The 27,754-nt window shown below is 44.6% G+C and overlaps 2 protein-coding genes across 2 annotated transcripts in view; one reads left to right on the top strand and one right to left on the bottom strand.

Moving 5' to 3' along the window:
* Positions 1-1,393, bottom strand: part of LOC119455089 (delta-like protein 1) — a 35,628-nt gene extending 34,235 nt beyond the window's left edge. Inside the window, exon 1 of the mRNA XM_049668958.1 lies at positions 966-1,393. Coding sequence (XP_049524915.1) covers positions 966-975 — 10 coding nt within the window. The 5' untranslated portion in view covers positions 976-1,393. The remainder of the gene's footprint in view (positions 1-965) is intronic.
* LOC119455693 (methionine--tRNA ligase, cytoplasmic-like) lies at positions 458-27,175 on the top strand. The gene is made up of 21 exons (XM_037717116.2): positions 458-649; positions 1,410-1,500; positions 1,585-1,666; positions 1,745-1,882; positions 2,240-2,312; positions 2,403-2,518; positions 3,137-3,241; positions 3,321-3,427; positions 4,070-4,186; positions 4,278-4,481; positions 5,135-5,224; positions 8,983-9,169; positions 9,796-9,966; positions 14,136-14,349; positions 18,276-18,409; positions 19,123-19,334; positions 19,466-19,570; positions 21,580-21,757; positions 23,708-23,794; positions 24,891-24,995; positions 26,652-27,175. The coding sequence occupies exons 1-21, from the start codon at positions 547-549 to the stop codon at positions 26,814-26,816; spliced, it is 2,784 nt and encodes a 927-aa protein (XP_037573044.1). The 5' UTR covers positions 458-546; the 3' UTR covers positions 26,817-27,175.
* Positions 27,176-27,754: the final 579 nt, after the last annotated feature.

Below are 27,754 nucleotides of genomic sequence, written 5' to 3'. Positions count from 1 at the left end.
ATCCACAGCTTGATAAATATGAATATACGTACAGTACTGCATGTACTAAGACTTGAGCGCTAACATCCTATGAAACTCGGGAAAAAAAAAAAAAAAAAAGACCGTACAGCAGTTTAGGATAAATACACAGGTCACTGTGCCTGTACGCATCGTAACGCCACAGATACCCACCAATAATCCCATAGTAGACGGCCGACTTTCAGCCCTAAAGCCCCTTAGTGAAAACATGACCAATGCTTAAATGCAACTTTCTCTGGACCGGTCGGTCCAGTTGCAATACGAGAGCGCTGTGCGTCACGCTGACGCGCCAGATGGCGATGTTTCGTCATCCCCGTTTCAGCAAAATAGACGGAGGAGGATTTGGGTGACGTAGTGGAGGAAATATACCCACGTGACCTTGCCGCTCCTCCACGAGCATTCCACGAGCCTTTTGGCGGTCTTCACAACTCCGTATGTGGAGTTTAGAGGGCGCTACGTGTCCTTTCCCTGTCCGTTCCCCAAGCGCCGCCTTCTCCGTGCACGCGTAGCTTGGTCTTTCGTGGCAAAATGAAGTTACACGACTGTGACCACAATTTTTACGGCATCAAAACAGCGATATTCGTCGAGATTACTGGTGAACCTGTGCCGATAGTGACCGCCAACGTCAAAGGTGAAAAAAATTTGCCGCTGCGTATCGCTTGTCTGTGTGGCCCGCAAATACGTCGACCTAGTTCGCAAAAAAAACTCGCCTCGCATTGTATTTGAACGTAGTCTGATTGATTATATGTAAGTCACTTTGACAAAATGTAGGCACCAAGCTGTGCCGCAGCACTGTTTCATGCAGTGGAGCTCTCGGAGTATAGAAGCTGGAAAGTGATGTAACGTAGACTCATTCATTCATTCTAGCTTCCTTGACACGTGCAACGCTCAAACATTAACTCGTTTAGCACGAAGTATAGATTGCTCCTTGTTTAAAATGTACTCACAAGGCCTCATTTATGAAGAAATTGGTCCTCACTGGCGGCACCCGAAGTAGTTTCGCTTGCACTTGCAGTTTTTCGCGCAAACTGCAACGTCGCATCCCGCGATGCCTGTCACGCGAGTTGCCAAGAAAAGAAAGAAATGTGCATAGGTAGCCTATGTGGGAATGCGCCACAATCATGAAGGACAACAGCAGCAGCCAAAGTGTTCCGATGCCGCAGTAACTTTACCATTATCAACAAGGGCACAACAAAAATGAATGCTTCAAGTTGTCCCTTCAAACGTGCTACACGCCGGCAGCAATCCATTATTTTTTTCGCGGTTACTTACTTTATTTTTCCAAGTTCCTTCTTAATTAGTTGCCTTCTCGTGCCCCCCAAAACTGGGCCAGTTTAGGGGGACCATCGGTGACATTATTGTAGTCATCGCGAGTCATGTTTCGATTGCAGACAAGGTTGTGCCTTACCTCAGCGGACCGAAGCTCCCGGTGCTAAGGCTTGAAGACGGTACCACTTTGTTCAACGCTAATGCCATATGCAGGTATATGTTTCGGCTGCAACATGAGTTTCCCAATAGCGTTGTATACGAACGAAGGTGAAAAATACTTACAGTTCTTCCTTTCAGGTTTCTGTGGGAGAAGTCTGGGAAAAATTCACTTCTTATCGAAGACGAAGAATGGTCCGAATGGGAAGCCGTGAAACTACAGGTAGTTGTTTTTCGCATTTAAGACTAAGTCTCCCTAAACTATAACCCTGCTATAACGCTCACCTGCATTCGTTTGCAGCCTGCTGTGGCAAGAGCTCTCTTAGAGCATATACAACATGGAAAGGTTGACAGCAGCATACAGCTCCAACTCAAAGCACTCTTGAGACACCTGGATGGTTTCATATCTCAACATTCCACATTAAGTAAGAATGCACAAGTAAGTTCCTTTTCACAACAGTATAGCTTGTGCAAGTTGGTCCTCTTTATTCATGCAAGTGTTACTAATCTGTTATTGAGTACTGTACCTGGACTCAGTGCAAACAATGAACCACTCAAGAATAACGAGATTCTCTGTAACTTGCAAGTCTGTTGTCAGCACTTGGCTGCTGTGATCACGCCTTCATAAATTGTAATACTTAAATATGTGGTGCATGGATAAGTGGCCTAGCTTGCACATGTTCATAAGTAGTCAACTGCTTTTCCTTAATTATAGTGTGCTGTGTACTGTCACTGAAGAACCTGTTCTGCTAACAGACAAATTATACATTATTGTTTCTTTGCAATTCATGTGCAGGGTTCTGGCTTTGCCGATGCCATTGTTTGGTCTTCCATACTGCCACTTAAAACTGTTGACAGCTTATTTACAGGTAATCCAAGCAGATAATATATGAAACATGATCTTTTTCTTTATTCTGTGCTTAGAGGTTCTTAATTCAGTTGTGGTCCTTTTGGTGCAGGTCTAGTAGTTCCTTGCAAGGCTCTGTGCAAATGGTTCAGTCATTTAGAAGCCAACGCAAGTTTTCAAAAAGCACTAAAGTTGGTTCTTCCAAAGGAAGGCTTCAAAGGATTCAAGGTGAGTTGTTCATTTATGAACTACTAATGAGACCTTGGCTTATTACCTGTTTAATTAAGGTTTACAGTCTTCGTTCAGGTTTATTGATTAATTAATAGCTCCTGACAAGCAGGTTCTTTTAGCAGATTCATTGCAGTGCTTCTGATTAATACTGACATGAGGTATACCATATATATTTTTAGATCAAGTTTATTGCTCCCATTATGTTGTTGGTAATTGTAATGAGCAGTAGTGAAAAATAATGTGTGCCTGCTGTGGACTACTTACATCTTACAGAAGCAGCCAAGGCAGTGTACCTGCCATATAATATGAATTGTGTAACCACCTTTTTGGTAGTAGTGTTCAAGAGCGCTGATCAGGCATTGACTGCTTGATCAATTCTGGGTGAGGTCTTCGTCGATTCGCACCTTCCATTTGTTGGTGGATTAAGGAAAGGTGCAATTGTTACTAGTTAAAAATCAAGTAGATCATTTTATTTGGTAGATGTCATTGTTCATTGCACTCCAAGTGCAAGTTGCAGTCCTCTTTTGTGTAGATAATTGTTTTTGGAGGTTTTACAGTTACCATTGCATTGCTGCGTCTTTTACTCTTATTGTAAAATTGTTGTCGTTCTCTCAGGAATCCCTCGTGGCTTTTGCACCACAATGTTCTTCAACTGTGCCACCGAAAACACCTGACGCAGTCTCCCAGAGGTCAAGCATCAGTTGTGCCCCAGCACCAGTGGTCAGTAGAATAGGTGTCTTACCTGAAGTGTAGCCTTCGTACGTTCAGGTCTAACATGTGTTTCACTTGATGACTTTAGGAAGACAGGGAGCACACATTCAGTGCAGAAGAAATTGACAAGGCCTTTCAAGTATGGACAGATCCTCAGAACAAGGCTACAGAACTTCAAAAGCGGACTGTACCGATGTACGTGACCTTTGAAAGTTTGCAAATCTGGCAGTGCAACATTGTGTCACATTACTGTGCAGTCCACTTGCAATACTGCTGAGCAAGCTGGAAAATCCGATTGCTGTGACCATAGATTGTTTTACACTGACCAATTTTATGTAGCTTTCATATATGATGTAGACACATGCTGCAGTTATTGAGTGGCTATGGTGTTCGGCCACTCAGCACAAGGTAGCGAGTTCGGTTCCCGGCCACCGCTGCTGCATTCCGAGGGGGGCGGAATGCCGAAATGCTCATGCATGATGCTTTGAATACGCATTAAAGAAACCAATGTGGTCAAAATTAATCTGTATCTATCTAAAGTTATTTCAAAATTAGTCGAAAAAAAGGAATCTTTATACCATATACCAGCCCTTGTTTCTACTCGTGCTTGTGGTATTTGGGAGTTTTTTCTGTGTGTTTTCTGGCCTGCGATGCTATTTATTCACTGCTGTGGTCATTGTATTGTCGCTTAAAGAATCTGCTGTTAGCACAGTCACTTGTAGCATATTCAAATGCACCGAAATATTAAATGCTGTTATTTGATTCAAATGCACATTGTCTGCATATCCAGTGCTGTATGTGTGAAACGTATTGCATATTTGTATTTCGCCGTTTCAGACTCCCCAGGAAGGGTGAGAAGAATGTCCTCATCACAAGTGCATTGCCCTATGTCAACAATGTACCACACCTGGGGAACATTGTTGGGTCTGTATTGAGTGCGGACGTGTTCGCGAGGTAAGAAATCCTGAACTTGTAATGCTGCTTGCTGCTGTGGTCTCCAAAAGGGGCTTGACTGTTCTCACTGCTACTCTCTTACGTGCATTAGGTATTGTCGGATAAGAGACTGGAACACATTGTATGTGTGTGGCACAGACGAGTATGGCACAGCCACCGAGACCAAGGCACTGGAGTTGGGCATCACACCTCGCGAGATCTGCGACCGGTTTAACAAGATCCACAGTGACATTTACCAGTGGTTCAACATCTCCTTCGATCATTTCGGGAGGACAACAACTGAGCAGCAGACAAAGTAAGATTGTTAATTCTTGCCTTGGCACTGTATTCATTAACTTTTCTGTCCATGGTGTCGTGGAGCAGTGATGATACACGTGCCTGGACACAATACCGCTAGGCTTTGAGTGGGCTATAGTGTTCATAGATAATAATCACAGATTAGGGTTTAGGCCATAACTAGCCACAACATACGAAGTGTAGAACACATGAACAACATTTAAAAAAAATTTTTGCCCTCAGTACAATGTCAGCAAGTATGTCAGTGTGATATTTATATGCTACAGACTCTGTACAAACAAACATTAGAGACATTACTGAAGTAAGGCTGCAAGTCCTGCTTTCACTGATGTGTGGAATAAGGGAAAGAGACAGGTGTGAGAAAAGTTGCAAACGTTTTACTCAAATAAACGTGGCTAAACCAAGGGAGCTCATTGTAGTCAAATCGAAGTGTACGCGAGACAGCTTTTGTGACAGCCAGTACAATATTCAGTTGCTAAACTGTTTAAGTGTTATACCTGCGATACAGTAGTGGTGCGGGTCTAGGCATCTCTCCTTTATGCCTCTCTCACTTTCTGTTTAAGTGTGAAACTGTGTGCAGTATTTAAGGAATAAACTCTTTCCCATATCTCTTTACTACTGCCTCCGTCACTGCCACTTGTGTTGTTTCAGAATTGCGCAACAGATCTTCCTAGAGCTTCACCAGAATGGATATTTGCTTGAAGAAGTGGTGGAACAGCTCTACTGCAGTCATTGTGACAGGTAAACTTTGTCACATTTCTCTGGAAGGATTGTGTAATTACAATTAAAATGTACTGTAACTGCAGTGCTCATTACAGTAGAAATTGAGGTTAGAATACGTGTAGTGGCATGCATTCGAGCCCACTTATATAAAGCTTGGATGCTTTCGGTTACTGTCTATATTGAAAAGTAGAAATTCTCTCTAGGGGGAACCTCAATTAAAAGCACAGGGGAGATACGCACTTACATCACATTGCATCCACCGGTGTATTCAATATATACTACCGACCAATTCGAGGCACAGGGCACCGTAGGGTGCACTTTCTGACAGCACATGAGTCACTCTGGCCCTGCGCCCATTGACCACAACCTCTTCTGACGCACAAATGCTCATCCTTTGCAGTAGCTCAGTGGCCATAGCATTGTGCTCTTAAGCTCAAAGTTGCCTGTTCAGTCCCCGCCACGGTGGCAACATTCCGAGGGAGGCTGAATGCAAAAGTGCTCATGTACTTAGATTGGGGTGTGCGTTAAGGACTCCCAAGTGGTAAAGCCCAAACCGCATGAGAGCGATTTTGTGCGCAACAGTGACAAGCGACGTCTTCGAGCGACGAAACGGGCCGTTGCGCGAACAGATTGCTCGGCCTTTTCGCTCAATCGCTTGGTTCTAGAAATCTAGAATTCGTCGCTCGTCGCCCGGAAGTGCTATGAGCGACTAGCCAATAGCGCGAAGCCGGAACTGGATATACATCAGTCAAGTACTACCGATTGTCGCACGGAACGAGCAAACGACTAGATTTTGATACGTTCAAGGATAATAACGTAGTGCAAGACCTTTAAAAATATTTATGCTGCTCTTTACACTAAAACACATCAACTTAAATTAATAAAGCAAGCGTCACGCCAGTTTCGGCGAGTATTTGCTGCCCTCATATCGGCAACACCGGGGAGACGTCGCTCACATGCGGTACGACTTGTAGGCGACGAGCGACCGCGACAGCCATCGCGTCGCTTGTTGCTGTCGCGCACAAGATCGCGTGCATGCGGTTTATACTAGAAAATTAATCCGGAGTCCCCTACCACAGCATGCCTCATAATCATATTGTGGTTCTGGCACGTGAAACCCCAAAATTTAACAAATATTTTGACGCACAAATACTTGTGGCATTCTGCAGATGTATCCATCCTAATTCCATCCTAGTATCACCAAAAGTCTTTAAAGATCTCCCTTAGCCAATATGTGAATGCTATGACTAGCCATAGCATCTTCTGGCACAGAGGTTACTGCACAAGTTTAGTGCATTATTTCTGTACAGATGCTTTTCTTGTTGACTGGTTGCGAAACAGCATCTAAGGTGCCCCACCTATGTGTGTTGCATTGCAGCATGTATGTGCACATGGTGTGTGCAGCATCCCATATGCAGAAAAACAGACTGCGCAACATACCGTATAGACTCGTGTAAGGGACACACCCCCAACTTGGCAGCCAAAAATTTGGAAAAATAAATTTCTAACGGAGAAGCAATCACATTCGGTGCCACGAGCGCCCATCGGTGAATTTTCACACGCTGCGTACTTCCGTGTGTCACTACTATATGGTGAGAGTCATCTAGTAGTGGCCATCTAGTAGTAGTCATCTAGTAGTGGACCGAACCAATAGGTTCGGTCCTGTGCAAGGGCCGCACCTCGTCAAAATTGTGAAAAGAAAGTGTGGCCCCTTACACGAGTCTGTGCAGTACTTTCGGCACATGCCTTTTCAGTGCATTGGCATTTTGCACGGCACCGCAACTCACACCATGGAACACATGTTGAATCCTGGCATGTGCATTACAGTATAGACCACTTATAACGTAACCGCTTATAGTGCAGGACCGGATATAGTGCGGTCTTTTCAGACTCCCGTTAATTTTCCCATAGCACTCCATGTATACACGTATCGCTTATAGTGCAGTTGCTGGAAACGAAATACCGGTTACAGTGCGGCTGCCTGGGAGTACGGAAGTCAGCAGAGACGGCAAATGCTCCCCTCAAACGGGCGCCCCAAGTAGTGATCGAGGAAGGAAGAGACGAAGTGGAGGAGAAGGGCACGTGGTGCGAACGAACAGCCAGTGAGGCTGAAACCAGAATCTTGAGTGCGAGTCGAGTTGTGAAATATAACCGCGCATAGCGAGCGAGGGCCACGAAACGCCAACGCTCGCTTCACGATAACGGCAGTAAACGAAACTTCAGCGAGCGAGTGGGCGGCGCCGGCACGGCACGGCGAAGGGCGCACGCGGAGACCGTGGAATGTGAGGGAGGAGGACGGCAGGGAAGCGGATTTCGCCTTGGCAACTCCGCCGCTTCGGTGGCTCCCCTCGCCCTCCCTCGTAGCTCCCTCACCTTCGACTAACACCTTGCGCGCCTGCCGCCTTGCAGGCACCGCTGCTACAGCCGGCCCGGTGCCAGCTCCCCGAAGTTTCGTTTTCTGCCGGTATCGGGAAGCGGGCGTTTGCCGGCGTGGGTAGTTTCGTTGGCCGGCCTCGGAAAGCGCCGCTGCTTCCCTCTGCGCCGCAGCCGCAGCGTGCAAGGTCAACACGTGACTAGAAAGTAGAGGAAGCATAAAGGAGAAAGAAGGGTTCACTGCCATTTTCTACGCGTGGCTACGATAGCGTGGCTGAGACGTCGGCACGTACACGCATGTTCCGGCGCAACACAGAATCGGCGACCTTGCCATTTGAGAAAGAGTGAAATGTCCGCCGCGTTTTTTTTTTTTTTTTTTTTGGTTTGTTCATGCGCGACATTGAGGGGTCTCCCCTAAGCTTTTACTCTATGGCGGTGCCGGAGCAATGCCGCTCGGAGGCGCCGCCGCGTGATTTGGTTCGAATTAACGAGATTCGACTGTAAATTGAATGCAAACGTTCCAGCCCCATTCCTCGACTGTCGCATACGCATGGCGGCTCGGTGCACATGTTTTGCATATGTGCGGGCTTTGAAAATTGTTGCTTTGGTTATAGTGCGGTACCGCTTACAGTGCGGATATTCGCGACTCCGGCGACTTACGTTATAAGCGGTCTACACTGTAGTTGGCATAGCGGCTGCTTGCATGATGTACATAGCTTTGTCACAGACAACTTTTAGGTGTTGCTGGTTTTAGATGTCTTAGTCTTGAAGTTGCATTCTGTTGTAGCAGCAACAGGTCATTGCCACATGCGGTCACAGGCCTTAGATATTGCAGCTGCTCATCTTTATACATGAAATTATTTTGATATAATGCTATGTGATACTCCTCGATTTTGATATACCCTAACCAGGCTTGATGATATAAAACTTGGTACATTTAAAACTTCTGTGTGTGCTATGACTTGCTGTCGTAGCTGGCTTGCTGTTGCCCATTCTGCACATAAATTCTCAAGATTTATATACAGTCAAACCTTGTTATAAAAAAGTTGCATCCAACATGAAAATATGTCTGTTATATTTGTTATAAGCATATATTTACTACGAATCAAAAAACACTTTAGATTTACTTTGTTTCTCTGATAATCCATGTTCATTATTCTAGGTTCGACAGTGTGTTTATACGTATCTTTAGCTTGAATACCACTTAAATTGTTATTTATTGTGCGCACAGCCAAGCTTTGTTTTCTGCATATTTGTGGAGCTTTTATTCTCATGACTAGCTTACTCACTTTGGCCAGTTATGGTTATGCAGTGCAGTTTGGTGCGAGTATTAGTCAGTCACACATTTAAACCACAATTTTTTTCTTGTTCATTTCTTTTCTTTTTTGGCTGTTTGTGCGCAGGTTTCTTGCAGACAGGTTTGTTGAAGGCACCTGCCCATTTTGTGGTTATGAGGACGCACGGGGGGACCAGTGTGATCTCTGCTCAAAGCTCATAAATCCAACAGAGCTCAAAGAAGCACGGTGCAAATTGTGCAAGGAGAGTCCGGTGCTGAAGACATCAGGCCACCTTTTCATTGACCTCCCCAAGGTACAATATTAGTACTCATGAGTGACTGCACTGACTTTTTGTGCCGCAGTGTTGCATAAACCAACCACCGTCAAAGAAATTGTGTTTCAAATTTAGCTCTGTTACATGTTTTCTATTGTGTGGTGTATGTGCATGCATGAATGGGTGCATGAGGCTTGTTCTTGTTGCAGTCAACTTGAGAAAGAGCACTGAGAATTATTGTAAGCTTACCATTCTGTATGATCAGCTGGTTCTCTGTGTTAAAAAGTGGTATTGCAGCATCTCTTCTTTAAAGCATTGCTTGAATAGTAACACTGTAATCTTGGAGCATTTTGCATTCACATTGTGTTATTGATACTTTGTTTACTCTGAAATTAGTTTCTCATGCCTCGGGTGTAATCTCTTCTTGATGGGCATAGTCATTTGGGCTTCAGTTCCTAATATGTGTGCTGAAGAGCAGCTTAAAGTCAGAGCGTATATGTGTGGTTGCTTGCTTGATATTCATAAACTTCGCTGGTTGCAGATTCGTGATTACTCTGACCTCTCAGCTTTATCTGTTGTTTTGCTTTAATAAACATGAAGCAACTCGAAGTACTCTTAGCAGCAATGCGTTGGTAGCACTGCAAGCTTCTTTTTTCTTTTCTCAGTTAGAGCCTGCTTTTACGGAATGGTTCAAGAAAAAGACTTCAGGAGATCAATGGACGCAGACTGCCAAAGTGATAACGAATTCCTGGCTCAGGGATGGCCTGAAGCCTCGGTGCATCACAAGAGATCTCAAGTGGGGCACACCGGTCCCATTGCAGAAGTATAAAGACAAGGTAAGCGTAGTGCAGTAGTTTTTCTTACATTTTCTATACGATGTCTAGAGCTGGAGTGCTATGTCTTATAGAATAGAGTAAAGGGACACATTAAGGCAGACATTAGCTTGAGACATTAGGTAACAGCCTTTGTTCTGTTCCAAAAGATGAGTTAGTTGCAGAGAGAATTGCAGTTGGTTCAGCAAGCTGACTCCTCAGTTCAAATTGCCTGCGAACAAGTGACAATGTGTGTCATCTATGCGGCATGTTTGTTGCATTTGCATTGATGACACACATGGCCTCCGAGGTACCAGGAGTGGTGCAGAAGCCCTGCACCACATCATCAGTTTCAGAGGTCATGTTCTGCCACTCTTTGCAAGTAATTCTGTGGCACAGGGAGGGTGCCATTTGCATGGAAGTTCTCTCAACAGAGCAGTTGGTTCCTGGTAATAAGTTATTTTTGAAGTATCAGCAAGGCATGATATTTTGTGCAAAACTTGCATCATAACGTGGAGGAATGTTAGACATTTTGTCCCACCATGTCTAGGGTTTGTGTGTGTGAATGATAAGATTGCAGTGCTTGTATAAATGCTTTTTAACATTATTCAATGTTCCATTTATTGATGCTGCTTGGTCCCCAAGATGATAATGATGAATGCTAGTAATTGCTTTAAGGAGCCGTGCAATGTTTTGGAGGAAGCTTGCCGGGCAGCACCAATAGCAGCATCACAATGCGGTAGTTTCGTGCACTTCGTGCGACAGATGTGATGTCGATGAGTGGCTCTATGATCACTGCTCGAAAATGTAACGTGCAATTTACGTTCGCACAATATTGCCAGTACAGCATAGACCGCTTATAACGTAAGTTTCCAAAGTCACGAATTTCCGCACTATAAGCGGTAGTGCACTATAATATAAACATTTTTCTAAGGCTGTGCACTTGCAAAACATGTAGGCCCGGATTCTGAAACGCTCCTTTCCTTACTAAGGACGTCTTACACGCTGTAAGGCGACCTGGCGTCAATTCTGGAACGTCCCTTACTAAGGGGCACTAAGTTAGGGCCTCCTTGGTGCTTCCTCACGCTTAGGAAGCCGGCATGCTACCTTGATGCTTCCTAACCGCGCTCCTCTACCTGAACGTATGCTTCTCCGCAGGACTTTGCACGCGGTACGCTCGGCTTGGATAGGTGCCGTGCGCAGCCAACGCCGCGGCAGCCAGCCGCCATGTATTGACGTCCAGTTTGGCTCCGCAGACTGCGCTTTGTGCCATTTCTTTTGTGATTCCGTTTTTCTGTGAAAAGCGAGCGGCGAGAATGACGGCCTTGCGATATTTATCTGAAGACGATAGCTTCGAAAGCTATGCAAGGTTTCTTCGGCGTGCAAGTGAACTTCTTTACGGGACTGTGTACAAGCCTCCGCTGTTGACTCCAGTCTGGCATGTGATTGACAGGCATTATCCACTGGAACACTACAACGAAGTGGAGTTTCTAGCCCGGTATCGTTTTTCCAAGCGAGCTGTTGCAACCATACTGACAGAGCTGCAACTGCTTTGTAACACTGACAACAGAGGAGCGCCGCTACCTGCTCTGTTGAAGGTCCTCATCGCACTGCGTTTTTATGGAACGGGTGCCATGCAAACTGTTGTAGGGGACCTTGTGTGTGTATCCCAACCCTCTATATGCCGATGCATTTGAGATAAGACACAGCTGATATGCCTACGTCTGTATCCCAAGTACGTTCGGCTGCCAAACGCCAGTGAAGCGAGGTCAGTCATGACTAGGTTCTATGCCATTGGAGGATTCCCCGGGGTTACTGGGTGCATAGATTGTACTTATATACCCATTAAAAGCCCCGGTGTAGACGACGCAGAAGAGACGGAGGAAGAACGAGCCGCACGCCTCGAGAAGCGTCGTAAGTACGAAGTGGCCAGGCGAGTGGATTCAGATGAGGATAGCACCCGAAACGTGTTCAAGTCACTGGACGACAACCCCTTATCCTCCCGCCTCACCGACCATCGGGGCGTCCTTGCGGCAATTGAGAAACAACAAGATGAAGACTTTCACAATAAATACGTTACCATTTAATAATGTCTAGTCTTTAATATAACCATAACTTAACGAGAGGTAACGAAACCTAAACATTCAGACGTACGAAGCTAAATGAAAAAGACGTAACCGTAGAGAGAACCAAGCTAAACAATAAGATTAACCGTACCTCTAGCTACGCACACCCAGGCATAACTGAGTTAAGCCGCAGCCAATTTTTCTTGCTCCGTGAAATAAGTTTTGCCCGGCATGGCAAACACACACACACACACACACACGCGCGCGCGCGAAACAATACGCAGGCCAAAAAGAAAAAGAAAAATTTTTGAGCTATTTTTACGTCAGTGACGAAAGAAATGGTATTTATGCCCTGATATAGAAGTAGAAATGCAATTCTAACAGCACCGGAAGTTTACTTTGGCAATTCATTAGAAATATTTTGCATATTTTCGTAAGTAATCTCAAAACCAGAAGCCTGTAACGTTCCACTTCCTTTGGCGAGGCGTAAAGTCCCTAGATTTTAAGCAAAAAAATATCTAGGGACTTTAGTGAGGCGCTCCTTCCGCAGGGAAGGTAAAAGGAAGCTTTTAGAATTCGCGATGGCCTTCTGAGGGCGCCTAACGTTTAGGTAGCATGAAGGACTCCTTGCGTAAGGTAGGGAAACGGTCTAAGGTTAGGAGCATTTCTGAATCCGGGCCGTAGACCAAGCAGCCGCGCGTGTCCAGGAATCGAAGCATATGACCGGGATGTGTCCTCACTTTCGCTGCCGAGGTGGTTCCTAAGTTTTTCAAGTGTTCTACAGCCTCTGCGAAGCAATTCGTTGACTTTGCACCAAACTGCCACTTTGGCCGCCGACAAGACAGCGCTGCAAGAAGTTAATTTTACTGTGGAAATTAGTTTTTCCGGCCTACCCAATAATTCGGACACTTTTGCGACCCCATCCACCTCCAATAAAGTCAATCAGTGACTGTATTTACTTTCTGGACACAAACTGAAGAGCGAAATAGTGACAATGCACAGGAATTCAGTGCAGATCGCGCACCGCGTGACAAAAGTGACCGGAGCAAATCTTTGTCGCCTAGGCAACCCCCATGCACCCCCTGAGCCAGCACACTCCTGCAGCATTTTCTTTTTTTCTCCATTCCTTGTTCATTTGCTCAGTTCCTGTATCCTCCTCCTCCGCATCGCCCTTGTCATTCTTTCCTCAGCCGGAAGCATGCTTGCTGCCTCGCTTGTCTGCGGGATTTTCCGGCAACTGCATTATAACCAGTATTTCGTCTCGCGCGGCTGCACTCTAAATGGTATGCGTATGCATTGAGTTCTATGGGAAGATAAACGGGAGTCACAAAAGACTGCATTACATATCCTGTACTGCGGAAAAATCTACCACATTAAATTTTACAACTATTTTAAGTATTACCTGGTTTATCACACAGCCACAGGCAAAGTGTTGCAACCATGGGAATGGCATCAACATGTTGAGCACAAGCCGCGCCAATGGCCGCCTCACGGAAGCTGTTTAACCATAGAAGTGACATCATGGCCTCCGAGATCTGACCACTGCGCTGCCCGATTGCAGAGGCCATGCGAACGCCGTCAACCAGCTGAGCACACTTAGCAACCGGGGCACGCCAACTTCTTTTATGTAACATCGATGCTCTGCGGCTGCTGGGTACCACTTTACGACGTCATGGGAGAGTGAAATGTGGCATCCAGCACTGCGAAAATTTAAGTTGAGGGTTACATTAATTTTTCGTGTATGTTGAAGTTCCTACGACCGACAACTTGAGTTTGCGTGCATTAATTACCATAATTCCTTTGCTGTTAGTTCTTCGACATGCAAAGGAAAGACTTAGAACGAAAATGGTGGCCTTGACCCTTTCACTTCCGAGGAGAAGCAAGGAATTTGTACCACTCCTATCTGAGGACGAGGTGGGCCTGTCCGAACTAAATCCTGGAAACATAGTTGAGTGTTTCCAGGTTCAAAGCCTGGCTCGTCCTCGGTAGTAAAGGGTTAAAACGTGTTCCTGGGCCCCTTTATGAAATGGTTATCTCTATGAGATAACCATTTCATAACCATGTTTACCATGTTTACTTTAGTTCTAAAGTTCTGTCCTTGTTTTTCTTTTTTTTTCCATTCTACAGGTATTTTATGTGTGGTTTGATGCTCCTATTGGCTACCTCTCCATTACGGCCAACTACACTAGCGAATGGGAGCTTTGGTGGAAGCAGCCTGACCAAGTGACATTGTACCAGTTCATGGCTAAGGACAACGTGCCATTCCATGCTATCGTGTTTCCTATGACACAGCTGGGCACGCACCAAAGCTACACGTCAGTTGACCATCTTATGGCCGTAGGTGAGACTGTTTTTCTAATACCAGAAGTATATTATGAAGTTGCTGGTTTGTCAGTCACGTCAGCTGCAATGTGAAATTGATTACAATTTTGTCATTTTCCTTCTCCTCTTCTCCACTGTCCTTGAGAAGAATTATTGCTTTCACAGGGTGCTTGTGATGACCAGTTAAAGGCCAACTGCAACAAAATTTCACTTCGGCCAATCTTGGCAAAGCCTCAGAGATAGTAATTGCATGTTTTTTGTTAGCAGATGATGCATGCAGTATGATGTAAATCTCAGCATCTCACATCCGAAATTTTTTAGCATGCCACAGCCACCGCTGGGTGCTGGACGTTCAGGCTGGTTCATCTAGCCCTGCCCAGAGAACCACAGAGACCAGCCGGAGCGTGCTGTAGTCTAAGCGTCTGGCACGGAGAGAGGGCTTGTCGCAGCACCCTGGGGTGGCCGCGGTATCTGCGCTTTGCAGCTGTGTGGCCTCCAAGGTTGCGGGGGTCATGCTAGAAATTCGCACGTTAGGTCATGCATCACTTTAAGCAAGCAGTAATGGTGGTGTGTTGTTCAGTTTCAGTATCAAAAACGGCTATTTTTGCTAACTTTTCGTAACGCTCCCACATGTATTTTAAACGTCAAATTTTGCACGGAGACTCCTCTATCTGCATTATCTAACTAGGCTTTTTCTGTGGTCCAAAATTTCATTCAATAGGGCTTTTGAAGTGAGGGCAGCAGTAGAAATTGGGGCAAGAGTGTTCTTCAATAGGGTATACAGTCGAACCCGGATATATTGAACCCACATACAGTAAAATCTAGTTGATACGAATTTCACGGGGTCGCATGAAATATTCATATCATCCAAAATTCGTATCGTATCATCAAAACACACAAAATCAAGAAAAAATGGATTTACTTTTAGCAGAAAAAATTCATAATAGTGGAACCCCGTTGATACATTCCTCGCTGTTGCGTTTTCCCGGCTGCTGCGTTGCGTTTTTGCTGTTTTTTGCTGTCCCAACCTAAAGAAATAGTGCCAGAGCCACTGCGCATTCGCGAGACGCAAACTGCGTCCCCTTGATACATTGCCAATCTGTAATGTGCCTACGTCTTACGTTGCGTTTCAATGTGGTTATCACATAAATTTAGCAGTGCAGCCAGCTTGTGTGTGGCAACAAGCGACCGACACATTGCAGTAAGCGACCGGCATGTTGCAGATACGGCGCGTCCGTGCAGGCGCTGTATAAGCAATCTGAGACGTGTGCAAACCGCACACTCACACGGGCCACATCTTTAAAACAATTTGCGATGTCGACAAAGTGCGTCTAGTGCCGGTAGCTTAGTATGCGCTGTGCTTTTGACATTTAGTTCGCGTTGAAGCGAGAGACAGCACGATGGTGCTGTCTCTCGCTCGCTGCTGCAGCTTCCGCACTTCCTCATTCCAGTGTTTTGACAGCGAGTTTCCGCGGTCATCGAGTGAGATGTGTTCATGTTTACCTGTGCGCATGTGACATCGTGCTTGTTAATTTAGTTAGTACTACGCGAATGTTTACAAGTTTATACGGTCGATAAAACTACTATCCTTTCTTCGTACAGCTGTCTACTAATTTGCTATCGCAATCGATGCTTCGCCTTTCGAGCGAAACTGCGACTTTTTTTTTTTGTTCTGTGCATTTTTTGTTAGTTTCATTATTTCATTTTTCGCGGTCCCTTGAAGAACGTGTCAACGGGGTTCTACTATTCGTGTGCGTTTTCTTCTTTCCTAAATCGTCAACGATTGCCTTCTGTAAGGCGTAAAACTGTGCGCACGTGATCTCGCAAATGTTTTCGCACGCCACTGAACGCCTCAGCACGTCGAGTGCAGGGAGCGTTTTTGGCCATCGTGGCTACTGCCACGGTAGTCATTGCTTCAGCGGTCCTCGTCTTCTTCTTCGCTGGCCAAAGCATCAATCTGTGATGTGGTCCGGTTCGCTCGACGGGGGACCAATGAGAGATTACCCGTCCGCGTGACGTAGCCGTTTGCTTGGCGACTATGGATCCCGCCCATATCCCGCTATGCCAGCTTGTCTGTGCCGGTCGCTCCGCTCACTCGGTCGCCGTGGCCGCTGTTGCTCACGCGTTCATATGATCCACAGCAGCGCGGCGAAGTGTTCGGAACAGCCAATGTTTTTCGTATTGTGAGCAATGTATTTCAGCCGGGGAATGTTACGAATTCGTATCACACCAAAATTCGTACCAGCCGTGATCGTATCACCGGGGTTTTACTATGTAACAAACAGTAGGAAAATCCACTTGAACATTTTTGTATAAAATTTTTATTTCATATATCGTCTTATTTTCATACTTCCTCGTCTCCTAATGAGACTAAGAAATTAGCAAGCAGTACCGTATTTTCCGGTGTATAAGTCATGTTTTTTTTTTTTTTCACCATTTTTCGTCAGTGCGTCTTATAGAATGTGCGACTTATGTTTCTTTTTTTTTTTCTCGGAAAAACTGCTGTCAAAATTGGATTGGAGGATATGGCCACACGAAGCACGCTGGGTTGGCCTCCTGTGCCACTTAATTGCTATGGGTTCTGTGCACGCTATCGAGGTACCCGGTTCTTCTCGTGATCGAATTCTCGTGCACCAGGCGAGGACAGAGCAGCAACGCAAGTGGCGGCAGGCTGACTGCAAGTCGACCGACCCTTAAATCGTCACATCTGCAGATCGCTTTCAAGATACGGCGTGCCACTGTGCAAACTACGCAGTTGCTACAGTGCAAGCCACCCCCCCTCTCCCTCTCGCACTGCCGTCCCGCTTTCCGCCCTTGTGCGCGATTCGGCTCCCATCACAGGCTTTCACTTGCACATGCAGCATACAGCGTACGGGGACAATGTTATAGCCCTTGGACTTTATACAGAACATTGCGGTGACCACAACTGCAGAAATGCGCCTGGAGTGTCCATATCATTGCTATCGCAATTATATAGGAACGGCACACTTGTGCGTGACCCGCGTTCGCAGAGTGAAACGTCACAAATATTTGAAATCGCATATCGAATGAACAGATGTGTCTTACGTACAGGTGCAGCTTATATACATTTTTTTTTTTTAAGACTGCAGTTCTGAGGGGGGTGCAACTTATAGCCCAGAAAATACGGTACTTGTTTCTGATCAGGCATTTTGTACTCTATGACATATATCACTAGCATAAGTTTTCTATTTGCACTTATGGGTAGCCTTGCATTGAAGCAAGCATTTGCATGTATAGGTTGTGTTACACATGTTCAGTTTCACCCACAATGTCCAGTAATTAGCACTTCGGTTACAACTCTGTAGCCACTACTTAGGTACATTACTTGAATTTGTATGAGCTTATAGGGCAGTGGTTCAAGGCCTGCTCTGGGAAGAATCACTGCAGACTTTTCTTCTGGCGCCCTTTACACAGCATCAACATGTAGCTTGGTTTCTGCCAAAAGCTTAGGACATGAAATTGAGATTGTGAGACAATAAGCTAATTAGAGCTAGACATTTAAGTGTCAAGTCATCACAGAAGTAGGAACCTTTCTGTAGCACTGCAGTTTCTTGCTACCCTTAGACAACAACAAAAAATTTGCCTTACGTGCACCTCAACTGTATAGTTGAGCATGGCATGCTGTATCATCTTTATTTTCTGTTATGGCAGACACTTCTCCTTGCCAAAACCACCTTTGCAATTTAATTGCATTATTATAAGTTTGCACTAAAGCAAGCTCTGTTGTCAAGTTTTGTGACACCAATGGTTTGAAAGGTTGCTGTTTTGTGTACTCTTAAACTTTTTGTATATACCCATTCTTTTACCAACAGCATGTACTCTAACATCTGGGTGTCGCCACATCACCTCAGTATGTGTTTTTTTTTTTTTTCTTATTTTTATGTAGTGAAGTGTCTGATTTTTCTTCCTCTTCTTTTTAACCAGAGTACCTAAATTATGAAGATGCCAAGTTCTCAAAGAGTAGAGGAGTCGGTGTGTTTGGAAATGATGCCCAGGACACTGGTATCCCTGCTGATGTTTGGAGGTTCTATCTCATGTACCAGCGTCCCGAAAATCAGGTACTACATTAAAAGCTAAAAGAAGTTTTAGTAGCAATATGGCAGTTCTATCATCAGTGACTTGCTAAAGCTCTGTTGTTGAAAGTGACAGCATGTTGCTTCTGGCACTGATGTTTTATATACGGTAGAATGAACCCTTCTAAGATGTTCTTCTCGGGACCACAGGAACAGAATGTAGTACATATCTGGACGATGCAATGTGAACATGTTGAACAAGCTTCTAGCATTTCTAGGGCTGTGTTTTAGTGATGTTATAGCTAGGAGAGTGTACTTTTGGGAAATGTATTAGTGAGCTTTCTACAGTGCATTATTCAGCTGTGGGTCTACATATAATATTGTACAGAGTGTCGTGCATGCGTTTATTTGCATGTATATTGCAAGTAAATGTGATTGCAGATGAGTGCAATTAACATTACAATCTTTTTAACGAATAGAACATCCCTTGTAAGTGGTGTACAACATGTGGCATCAATGACGTTTTTCCAGTTTTGCAATTGCTTCCAGGGCATGCAGCTAGCAAAACCATAGCCATCGAAATCATTTTCTGTTACTCAGAGGCAAACATTGCTAGGGCGTGGATTTGGACACCACCTATTGTTCCTGTAGTCTTGGACCTCCTTCTATGTGCATGATCTATGTGCCCTGCATGTTATTGTGTGCAACAAAATTTGATTCACTTATTGATTGATATCATGTATCGTTTCTTTATATAGGACACAAGTTTCTGCTGGAGTGATCTGCAGCTGAAGAACAACTCTGAGCTGTTGAACAACCTTGGAAACTTTGTGAACAGGGCGCTCACCTTTCTGTTCAATAATTTTGGTGGTGTGGTGCCTGAACTCAACATTGTTGATGAAGACAAGCTGGTCATTGCTAAGGTATCAGCACAACTGGGGCACTACATCAGTTTTATGGACAAAGTCAGGTAAAGACACAACTTCTTTCACTGCTTTCATTCAATGTGCCAGTAAACAAAAAAGATTTTCTTTAGAATTTAGTGAACTACAGCTATCAGAGCTACAAATTTTTGTAGCCACAGTTGTTTCTTCATTCTAGGCTACGCGATTCGATTCGGTGCATATTGAGCATCAGCCGAATAGGCAACCAGTACATCCAGTTCCACAAGCCTTGGGAGCTTGTAAAAGGAACACCAGAGCAAAGGTAAATTCCTTCTTAATCTTTATTGTCAAATATTATATTGCCTGAACCTTGATCCTCGTAGTTTGAATGACTCTGCGTAAAAGAAGCCTTTTGTTATGTCATCTACAGTTAAACCTGGATATAACGAAATTGACAAATTCCCGAAAAACTTCGTTATAAAGAGGCTTTCGTTATATGAAGATTCGGCACGAAAATTCAAAAAAGAAACGCTTACCGTATTTACTCTATTCTAACGCGTCCTCGATTGTAACCCGCACTCGTTTTCCGTTTTCGTCGAAGCACTCATCCTTGGAATATCACACCAGGTTCTGGATGCGTGGACGCGTGTCGTTTCGCACAAGCGCGAGGCATCAGAAATGAAGAGCGAGCGTCGCGATGGCATCGTAGCGTCGTATAGTGTTACAGTAGAACCCCGCTGTTACGTTCCCAGGTGCTGCCATTTCCCGGCTGTTACGTCGTTTTCGGCCGGTCCCAGCACAGCTCCCATAGAACCCAATGCATTGGTAACCCCGCTGTTGCGTCGCTACTGTGCGACCGTTTCCACATCATACGTTGCGTTGCGAACTGCCACCCTGCGCCGGTCCGAGCGGCCATTTTGACTTTTCATGTCACCTGGCTTGGTGGCTTGACGATGGCATTGGCCGCCCAAAGTGCCGTGGGCGACAACTATGACATATTTTCGGTTTCCGCCAGCCAAAGTATGGCCCTTGAGATCTGTGTTTGCTATCTAAAGATCGTGTCTATGACGCATTGTGGCCCTAATATTGGTTTTGGCTCAGATGTTCCGTATAAAGTCCAAGGGCGATAACGCAGTCGCCGCGCGCCGTATGCTGTATGTGCGAGTGAAAACGTGCGAAGGGAGCCAACGACCGCATCTAAATTTCGCGCGCGCAAGACAGAAAAGCAGGGAGGAAGCGCGCCTTCTTCCGTTGCACTCGAGGCACCGGCGAGGAAGTGAGGGGGGAGGGATAGCGGGCGGCGTTGTACTGTACTCTGGCATCAACTGCGTACTGCGTACGGCGCGTGGTCGCGCGGGCCGTATCTTCAAAGCGATCTGCGTTGGGGCAGAGTCTAGGCAGTGTAGGTGCGTCGACGGCTCGTAGTTTTGTGCGTGCTGTGTGTTCTCGGCGCTCAGTTTGCGCTGAAGCGATAGGCAACAGCACGAAGGTCACTTCGCTCACTTCTGCAGTGGCGCTTCCACACGCTGCCAGCGTTTGACAGCGCGTGTCCGCGCTCATCGAGTGTGATGTGTCACAATGTCTGCCAGCGTGTCGGCAACATTAACTGGAAAAGGAGAGTGCCAGCTTGGCAGGCTAGGCCAGCTGCAGCAAGCGGCAGGATCAGGTTTGAATGAAGGGAGGGGTAAGGTCACGCCAGCGGCGGCAAGATCGCCGGGCCGAGGGATGCAGGCCTGCCTCGCACACGTGCGCTCGCTTCGCATTCCGTCGCGGCGGAGAAAGTGCTTCCGGTTACTGCTCGCGCAAAAATGACAAAATTTGAGGCGAAATTTCCAGGTTGTCGATGGGGAAAATTCGTTATTTCGAGGGGGTCTCCTGCTGCCACTTCGTTACGTAGAGGTCTCAAATACATGTGCTTCTATGAAGTAACAGCGGGGAATAGAAAAACTTCGCTATATCCAGGAATTCGTTATATGGAGGTTCGTTATAAGCAGTTTTAACTGTATGTCTTTTGCTCTATTTCCATTCAACGTCTTTCCCAGGCTCACTGATATGCTGTCTCTTGCACTTAAGTCCAATTTAAACTTTTGAAGCCAAGTTGTCTCCATAATCTCATTTATTGTATGAAACTGTACACCATATGTCAAAATAATTTATTGCATAAAACATGATTTGAAATTGGTCACAGCTTTTCAGAAAGGCTGTGCAGAGGCTACAGAGTCATTGCCAAACTGTGAAGTTTTATCTTTGAACTCTTTTCAAAAGATTGAGATGGGTGGTTCACATGTACTTTCTGCGCTGAATGTTGCAATGAAGTCACGCTTACTGCAGGCTGCGTTCAGCAAACATCATGGCACTGTGTGCCAACGTGGCCTGTCTCCTGGCTGGAATGCTGCAGCCATTCATGCCCGATACCAGCGAAGCCCTGAGACAGCAGCTGAATGTGCCCATGTTCAAGCTGGAACCTCACTTTGTACCACTCTTGAAGGCTGGCCACAAGATGAACAAGGTGAGAATGGGCAGCCTCGTCCTTCATGCCACCTTGCCAGTAGCAAAATCTTGCAGAGCGTGCAAGCGCTGGCAAAACCCTTGTTGGTTGCCAGTTTTGCCTTTAAACCTGCTCTCGAGACCTGTGCTGTGCATGATTCCTCTTGTAAATTTTAACTCATGTCCATCTTGCTTGCAGCTAAAGGTACCGTGCAATCGCCATTGTACTCAAGAGACCTAAAAGCTGATGATAACAGCTGTATGTTGCGTATGAGGTGATTTTATACACCTCAGATGGTCACACTGAGTTCGTTGCCCTCCAGCTGGAAGTTGTTCTTTCTAAAAATATGAATATGGAAATATGAATTTGTTAGAATATTTAGCAGTTTATAATAAAATCTTGATTCAGATTTTACAGAACCGGTGAAGAACTGTCCAATATATTTGAGTGTTGGGTTATTGAATGTACCCAGAAAGCAGTAAAGAAGTATTTAATGCAACAACTTACCTTTATTTAGTGTAGAAACCCGTTACCCTTGCTTTTATTTTGCATGAAATGTGCATGGAAACCACTGCTTTTCTTGTCTATCGCAAATGATTGCTGTTTACAAACTTGGGAGAACTCGAACAAAACTTTGACAATGGCAAGGGCCTCGCGACTTCTTTCGCAGCATGACAAGAAGCACAACATGTGTGTTCCAAACAGATATGCTTCTTACTGTCATGCACATCTCCAGATTATTTTGTTGCCTGTGAACCACTAACAGATTGTCCATAATGATGTGTAGCAGTAAGCAAGCTTGATGTCATCACCCAAGTGCTCAGGATATGCTTCAACGTTGGGTCCTGTATCACAAAACTTCCTAATGGCTTATAGTCCACCTGCTGATTGAGAAGACAACTGTCCGGACAGCAGAACATGCTCACACTTCATGCCACTATTGGCATATTAATGATATCATCCATTCTTACCCCCTTTATTTATTTATTTTTTTCCTGCCTGCGCTGTTACAAGTTTGTCCTTCAGTGCCCTGTTCCATTTTTTGTCAGATTGCCTGGAAAAGGAACAACATACTGCTTTGTGTGTCATCCTGATTAATACATATGGACCGATACTCTGGCAGTTTGTTTAGTTTATGTTGAAGGGTTGGTCACCAAAATAAATCATGGGCTTCTGGTTTGTGGCAAATTTTACTGGCAGGTTCAGACTTGTCTGTAAATTTTAGAGAAAATCCTCTTCCTCCAGTGCAAGATTTATGTTTGGAGCTGGAGCAGGCAGGGAGCAGCGGGATACAAAAGTGCATGGAATTTCTTGCAACACACCCTTGCTTGCCATCTACTTTTTTAGGCTGCAAAGGTTTGAAATCAGTGAACACATCTATAAGCTTGCTTTTCCACAGGTCATGCAATCTAGTGCCTACAGAGCTGCATTTTATTTCAATAATTAAGAACTTAAATTTAAAAGGTATGTTGTCACAGTTTCTGTCACCTGTGTAGTGGAACAACCTTTTGATGAAGCCCCAAGCCTCTCGGCTGACTAGTGGAACATGCCGTCAGATGTACACTGTGAGCATTAACTTCTCTATCACCGTTTCCACACAATACCTCGCTTTTTGAATCCACACCACTGCTCTCCAAGTCAGCAATTTATCTTTTTTTTTTTTTTAATGACGGAAAATCAGTGTAGTCACATTGTGATATCTATTATTGGACTAGAATTATGGTGTGTGCACCTGCTGACTGGGACCATCTGCTACCAATATCTGCAGGGCTGTCTATGCTGCTCCCTAGGGCACTCTCGACATCTGCTTTTTGTTTACTGTTAGAAAGTCTGGCCCACAAACGCTTGCAAAAGATGGATCTTGATGTGTAATAGGGTTTGGTCAACATTTGGCATTCCTCACAAACTTGTGCCATAGACAGTACGGTACTATGTGGAATCAAATGACCGAAAGTTTATTCTTTTCTGCAGCCACTGCCTCTTTTCAAGAAGATTGAACAGGAGACGATAGACACCCTGAAGAAACGGTTTGAAGGCAAGACACCAAGTCCAGCAAAGGTATAGTTGCACCTTGCTGTAGCAATGGAAGATGCATAAGAAAAAACACTATTCAATGAACTGCGCCGCAGAAACAACTAGTCTGCTTGCATATGCTCTAGGACTTGTTCATTTTCCATTTATGCATTATAGTCAGCGACAACTTAAGAATGCATTGGCAAATACACTGCTATCCGATGCAAAAGAAAATTAGTATAGATGTGCCAGCCAATCACATTTGCTCATTTCTGCATACCTGCCAATATGTCAACTTTAAAATTCATAGACTCTCGTCGACACGAAACCAAAGTGAAGGTGAATAGCAAGCATTTTTTTAAAAGCTCGCACTGAGCACACGCCCTTTAAGGAATGCATATAGACTTAGACTTTATAGATGATTTACCTATACATATATACGCAACATGCAAGCAGCAACAGACTTGATGCATCAAATACTGACAAACAACACATTGTTTTTAGATTACAGAGTTTTAGATTCAGTAACCTTGGTGTTCGCAATTGCTGCTCTTTCGTGAATTTTTCTGTATAAACCTGCGCGAAGCAGCTACCCTTCTTGCATCCTTTCACCATTGGAAGACCTCTTACGAAATCTTGAGGGACCTACGAATGAAACTTTCTTGCGATCAGAACTCATTTTTTCGTAAAAATTAACGCAACATTTGTAAAGTCGTAAATTGAGTGCAAATTCATAAACATTACAAAAAAAAGCAGGAGAGTTGGCAGGCATGTTTTTGTGACGGCGTGGCATAGGCAAACAGCACTTTCACTATTGGTGTCTCAGGAATTACGTTTTGTAGAGTGGATGCATAGAGGGCAGGCATTGTGCGGTTTTCTGGGCAAAGCTTGTACTGAATTCTTAGGATATTGCCGAGTACAGCTTGAAGGATTACCTGTGCACAAGTAATAAACTATGTTGAAATCTTCTGTAATTCTGAGGTAAGGTGTATGGCTAATTTGGTGCATAAACTACAGTAGTGTAGCGTGCAAGACTCAGCCAGATTAAAAATCCGCCATGACAATCTTTAAAGCTTTCTGGGGTTGCTGGGGTGAATGTTTGTTTTTGTTTGGAAAATATACGTATGTTTACTATCTTCAGGTTGTGAATGGCCACAAGGACACTAGCATTAATTCTGTGAACAGTCATGCTTCCGGTGACACCAGCTTGAATGCAGAGGAGCTCACACATCAGGTGCAAGTTCAGGTAAGCACTGCTGACTTAACCGTGCTGAAGGTAACCCAATAGAGTGGCTTTCGAAAGCAAGAAAATAAACCATCTGGTTGATATATAGATTTTGCTTAGTTTTTTTATTTCCACTTGTGGAACTTTTTTTAAGGATGTTGTGTTTGGTTGTCTTTGTCACTATAGCCCTAACTGACCATCATTTTGACGGCAAAGTCAGTCTTTAACCCTTTGTGTCAAGGACGAGTCTCCTTTCGTCTACTGGGTGCCACAGAAGAGCAGTAGTCATCTCATTTTTGAAGTGTGAATGCTGCGCTATTAAATGGCACCAGCTTTACAGAAAACGAATTTTTTTAGGGTGCAGTTGGCGGAAACGAAGCAAAAGTATGGCTCCTCTCTGTTTTAAAAATGGCGGCACAGAACGAGGCGGCTGCACCTACGACAGCCGCCTTTTCAATGTTTTGAGCTGTTTCTTCAACTCAAGTAAACAATTAGACCTGGAAAGCTCTAGTGCTTGGAGCTTCGATTTAGTACTACTAACTATTCCGTGGACACGACTCAACAAAAACTTTACTGCTGGCACCTCTGCATTTTTCTTTCTACATTGCAGCACAATTAATGTGCAGCATGGAGGATAACAAAAGCATGCTTGACTTAATTCTGTGCCAAGAAATATCATGCTTAATATAGACTGTTTCTGTGGCCTTGTCTGTCTGCAATTTAAGAACATAAAAAAACAATAAGGCTTTCCATGTCTGAAGTAATGTTTCACCCAAAAAAAATAATAATTGACGGTAAAAGACAAAAGGAAAAAAAGGAAATAAATGAACTGCTGATATTGGAATAAAGCTGTTCACAATGAATCAGTCAAAAATATTCGGGTAACTTTGGCAGTTTTCTGTCTTGAGTGATCTATATAGTGCACTAGATATTTGCTTTCTTATGGTGCCTTGGAGAACACTGGCCCCATGCGTAATGCAAGCTCACAGTCCATGTGGCATTAACGATTGTGGCCAAATTTGCCCTCATGATGGCATTGTTCAAAGAAACCACTTGCCGTGATTGACCGACATGTGCCGATGATCGAGCGCCGACATTGACAGAATTACCACAGAGCTAAAACAAACATGCTGAGCTTTAATGCAGGGTACAGAGCAGTATTTTTTTTCTCTCTATTTTTAAACGTCTTTCAGTACTAAACTAGCAATGCACACGGTCGTACCAAGTAGAGCTGGTCCCACTGTGTGCACAGCTTTGCACATTGCTAGCCTGGTGCACATATAGAGGCAAGGCTTCGCCTTTGCACCACCAATTTTATATTAGTGTGCAACACAGAAATGTAACTTCCCAAATCCAATGCTAAAGGTTGTGTGCAGCATTTTAGGCAGAGAAAGGCTGGAGGGGTTCATGAACCCACTGGATCACATATAAAACTGTTCACTACCAAACTTTCAAGCAAATCGTGCACTCATCTCTTGGCGGCACAGCAATTCTGGTAAATTGAGTGCCGAAATGTTACTTTGGATGACACAGCAGCCAACGCACATAATCCAACTGTCATTTATGACAAGGAAGCAGTAAAAGGAGGCAACGTGCAGCCATCACTGCTTCATAAAGAAATGTGTGCACTTTATAGCGAGTATTTCAGTCATCAAAGGCTTTCCTTTGCTACTGCAGGGCAACAAGGTCAGGGAACTCAAGGTTGCCAAGGCAGACAAGGCAACCATCGACAAGGAAGTGGTGCGCCTCTTGGACCTCAAGAAACAGCTCGCTGCAGCCCTGGGCGAGGAAATGCCAGCGCCCTCAAACCAGAAGCGTGGTGGCCAGAAAAAGAAGAAATGACCAAGCAATCGGGACGGATTCGAGCCACTTATTTATTTCGTAAATAACAAAAGCACACAACTGACAAAAAAAAAGTGCAAGTTCTCTCTTCTTAGTGAGGGTGGGGATACATGAGCAGAAGGAGAGTTGGGGGCTATATTCACGAAAGCATTTGGTGTAATAATGGCCCAGAAGATAGAAAGTGCTGCTCCCCTTTGCACAAGCTCCAGCCAGTGACGAAACAGTTCTTACACACATAAAGCTTTGTGAACCAAGCCCCAAATTTTAAAGCTGGGATTGCTTCCTCGATCAATCACTTTCAGGAATATCGCAGCCAGCGTGGAATAACTTACTTAACCACTAAATAAGGTGTGACATTAAATTTGTGAGTGGGAACACTTCCCTACAAATATTTTTGCGGGCTGCAGAAGTTGCGGGCTGCAAAAACTGCAAGAAGGCACAAGAGCAAAACTACAGTTCATTACAAATGAAGAAAGCAGTAAAATGGATCCTTCTATGCCATGGCAGGTTATGAAGTAACTTTCTGTAGCACATTTCTTGCAGCTAGCATTGCCAAGAAAAAAAGGAATGTGTTTTGTCACATACTGGAGTGATAGAGATGTGTTTTGCTATGCAAGAAACATACCTAGAGCACACATATCCACATTTTCTTGTACACTGTGTGGTAAAATGTATGAAAGTCTGATCAATTGCAAAGCAGAAGTTATCACAAGAGAGACATCTCAAGTGGGACTACTGTAGTCTTGCTTACTGTGGTTTCAGAGAACCAAGCACTTACTCTAGCCTGTGTTAGAAAGCAGTGGAAGGGTCTATGCTTGCACCAGCTAAGTCTCTCTTCTGATTCTTTTCGTTGTGACCTACCTTTCTACGACAATATCGGCTTTCACTGGAACAAAGTTCCATGGCTGATGAATTAACTTGCGCTCTGGTGACCAGTG

The sequence above is a fragment of the Dermacentor silvarum genome, chromosome 6 (assembly GCF_013339745.2).
Source record: "Dermacentor silvarum isolate Dsil-2018 chromosome 6, BIME_Dsil_1.4, whole genome shotgun sequence".
Lineage (NCBI taxonomy): Eukaryota > Metazoa > Arthropoda > Arachnida > Ixodida > Ixodidae > Dermacentor > Dermacentor silvarum.
The sequence above is the reverse complement of the archived record's forward strand: the minus strand, read 5'-3'. Positions and strand labels throughout refer to the sequence as shown.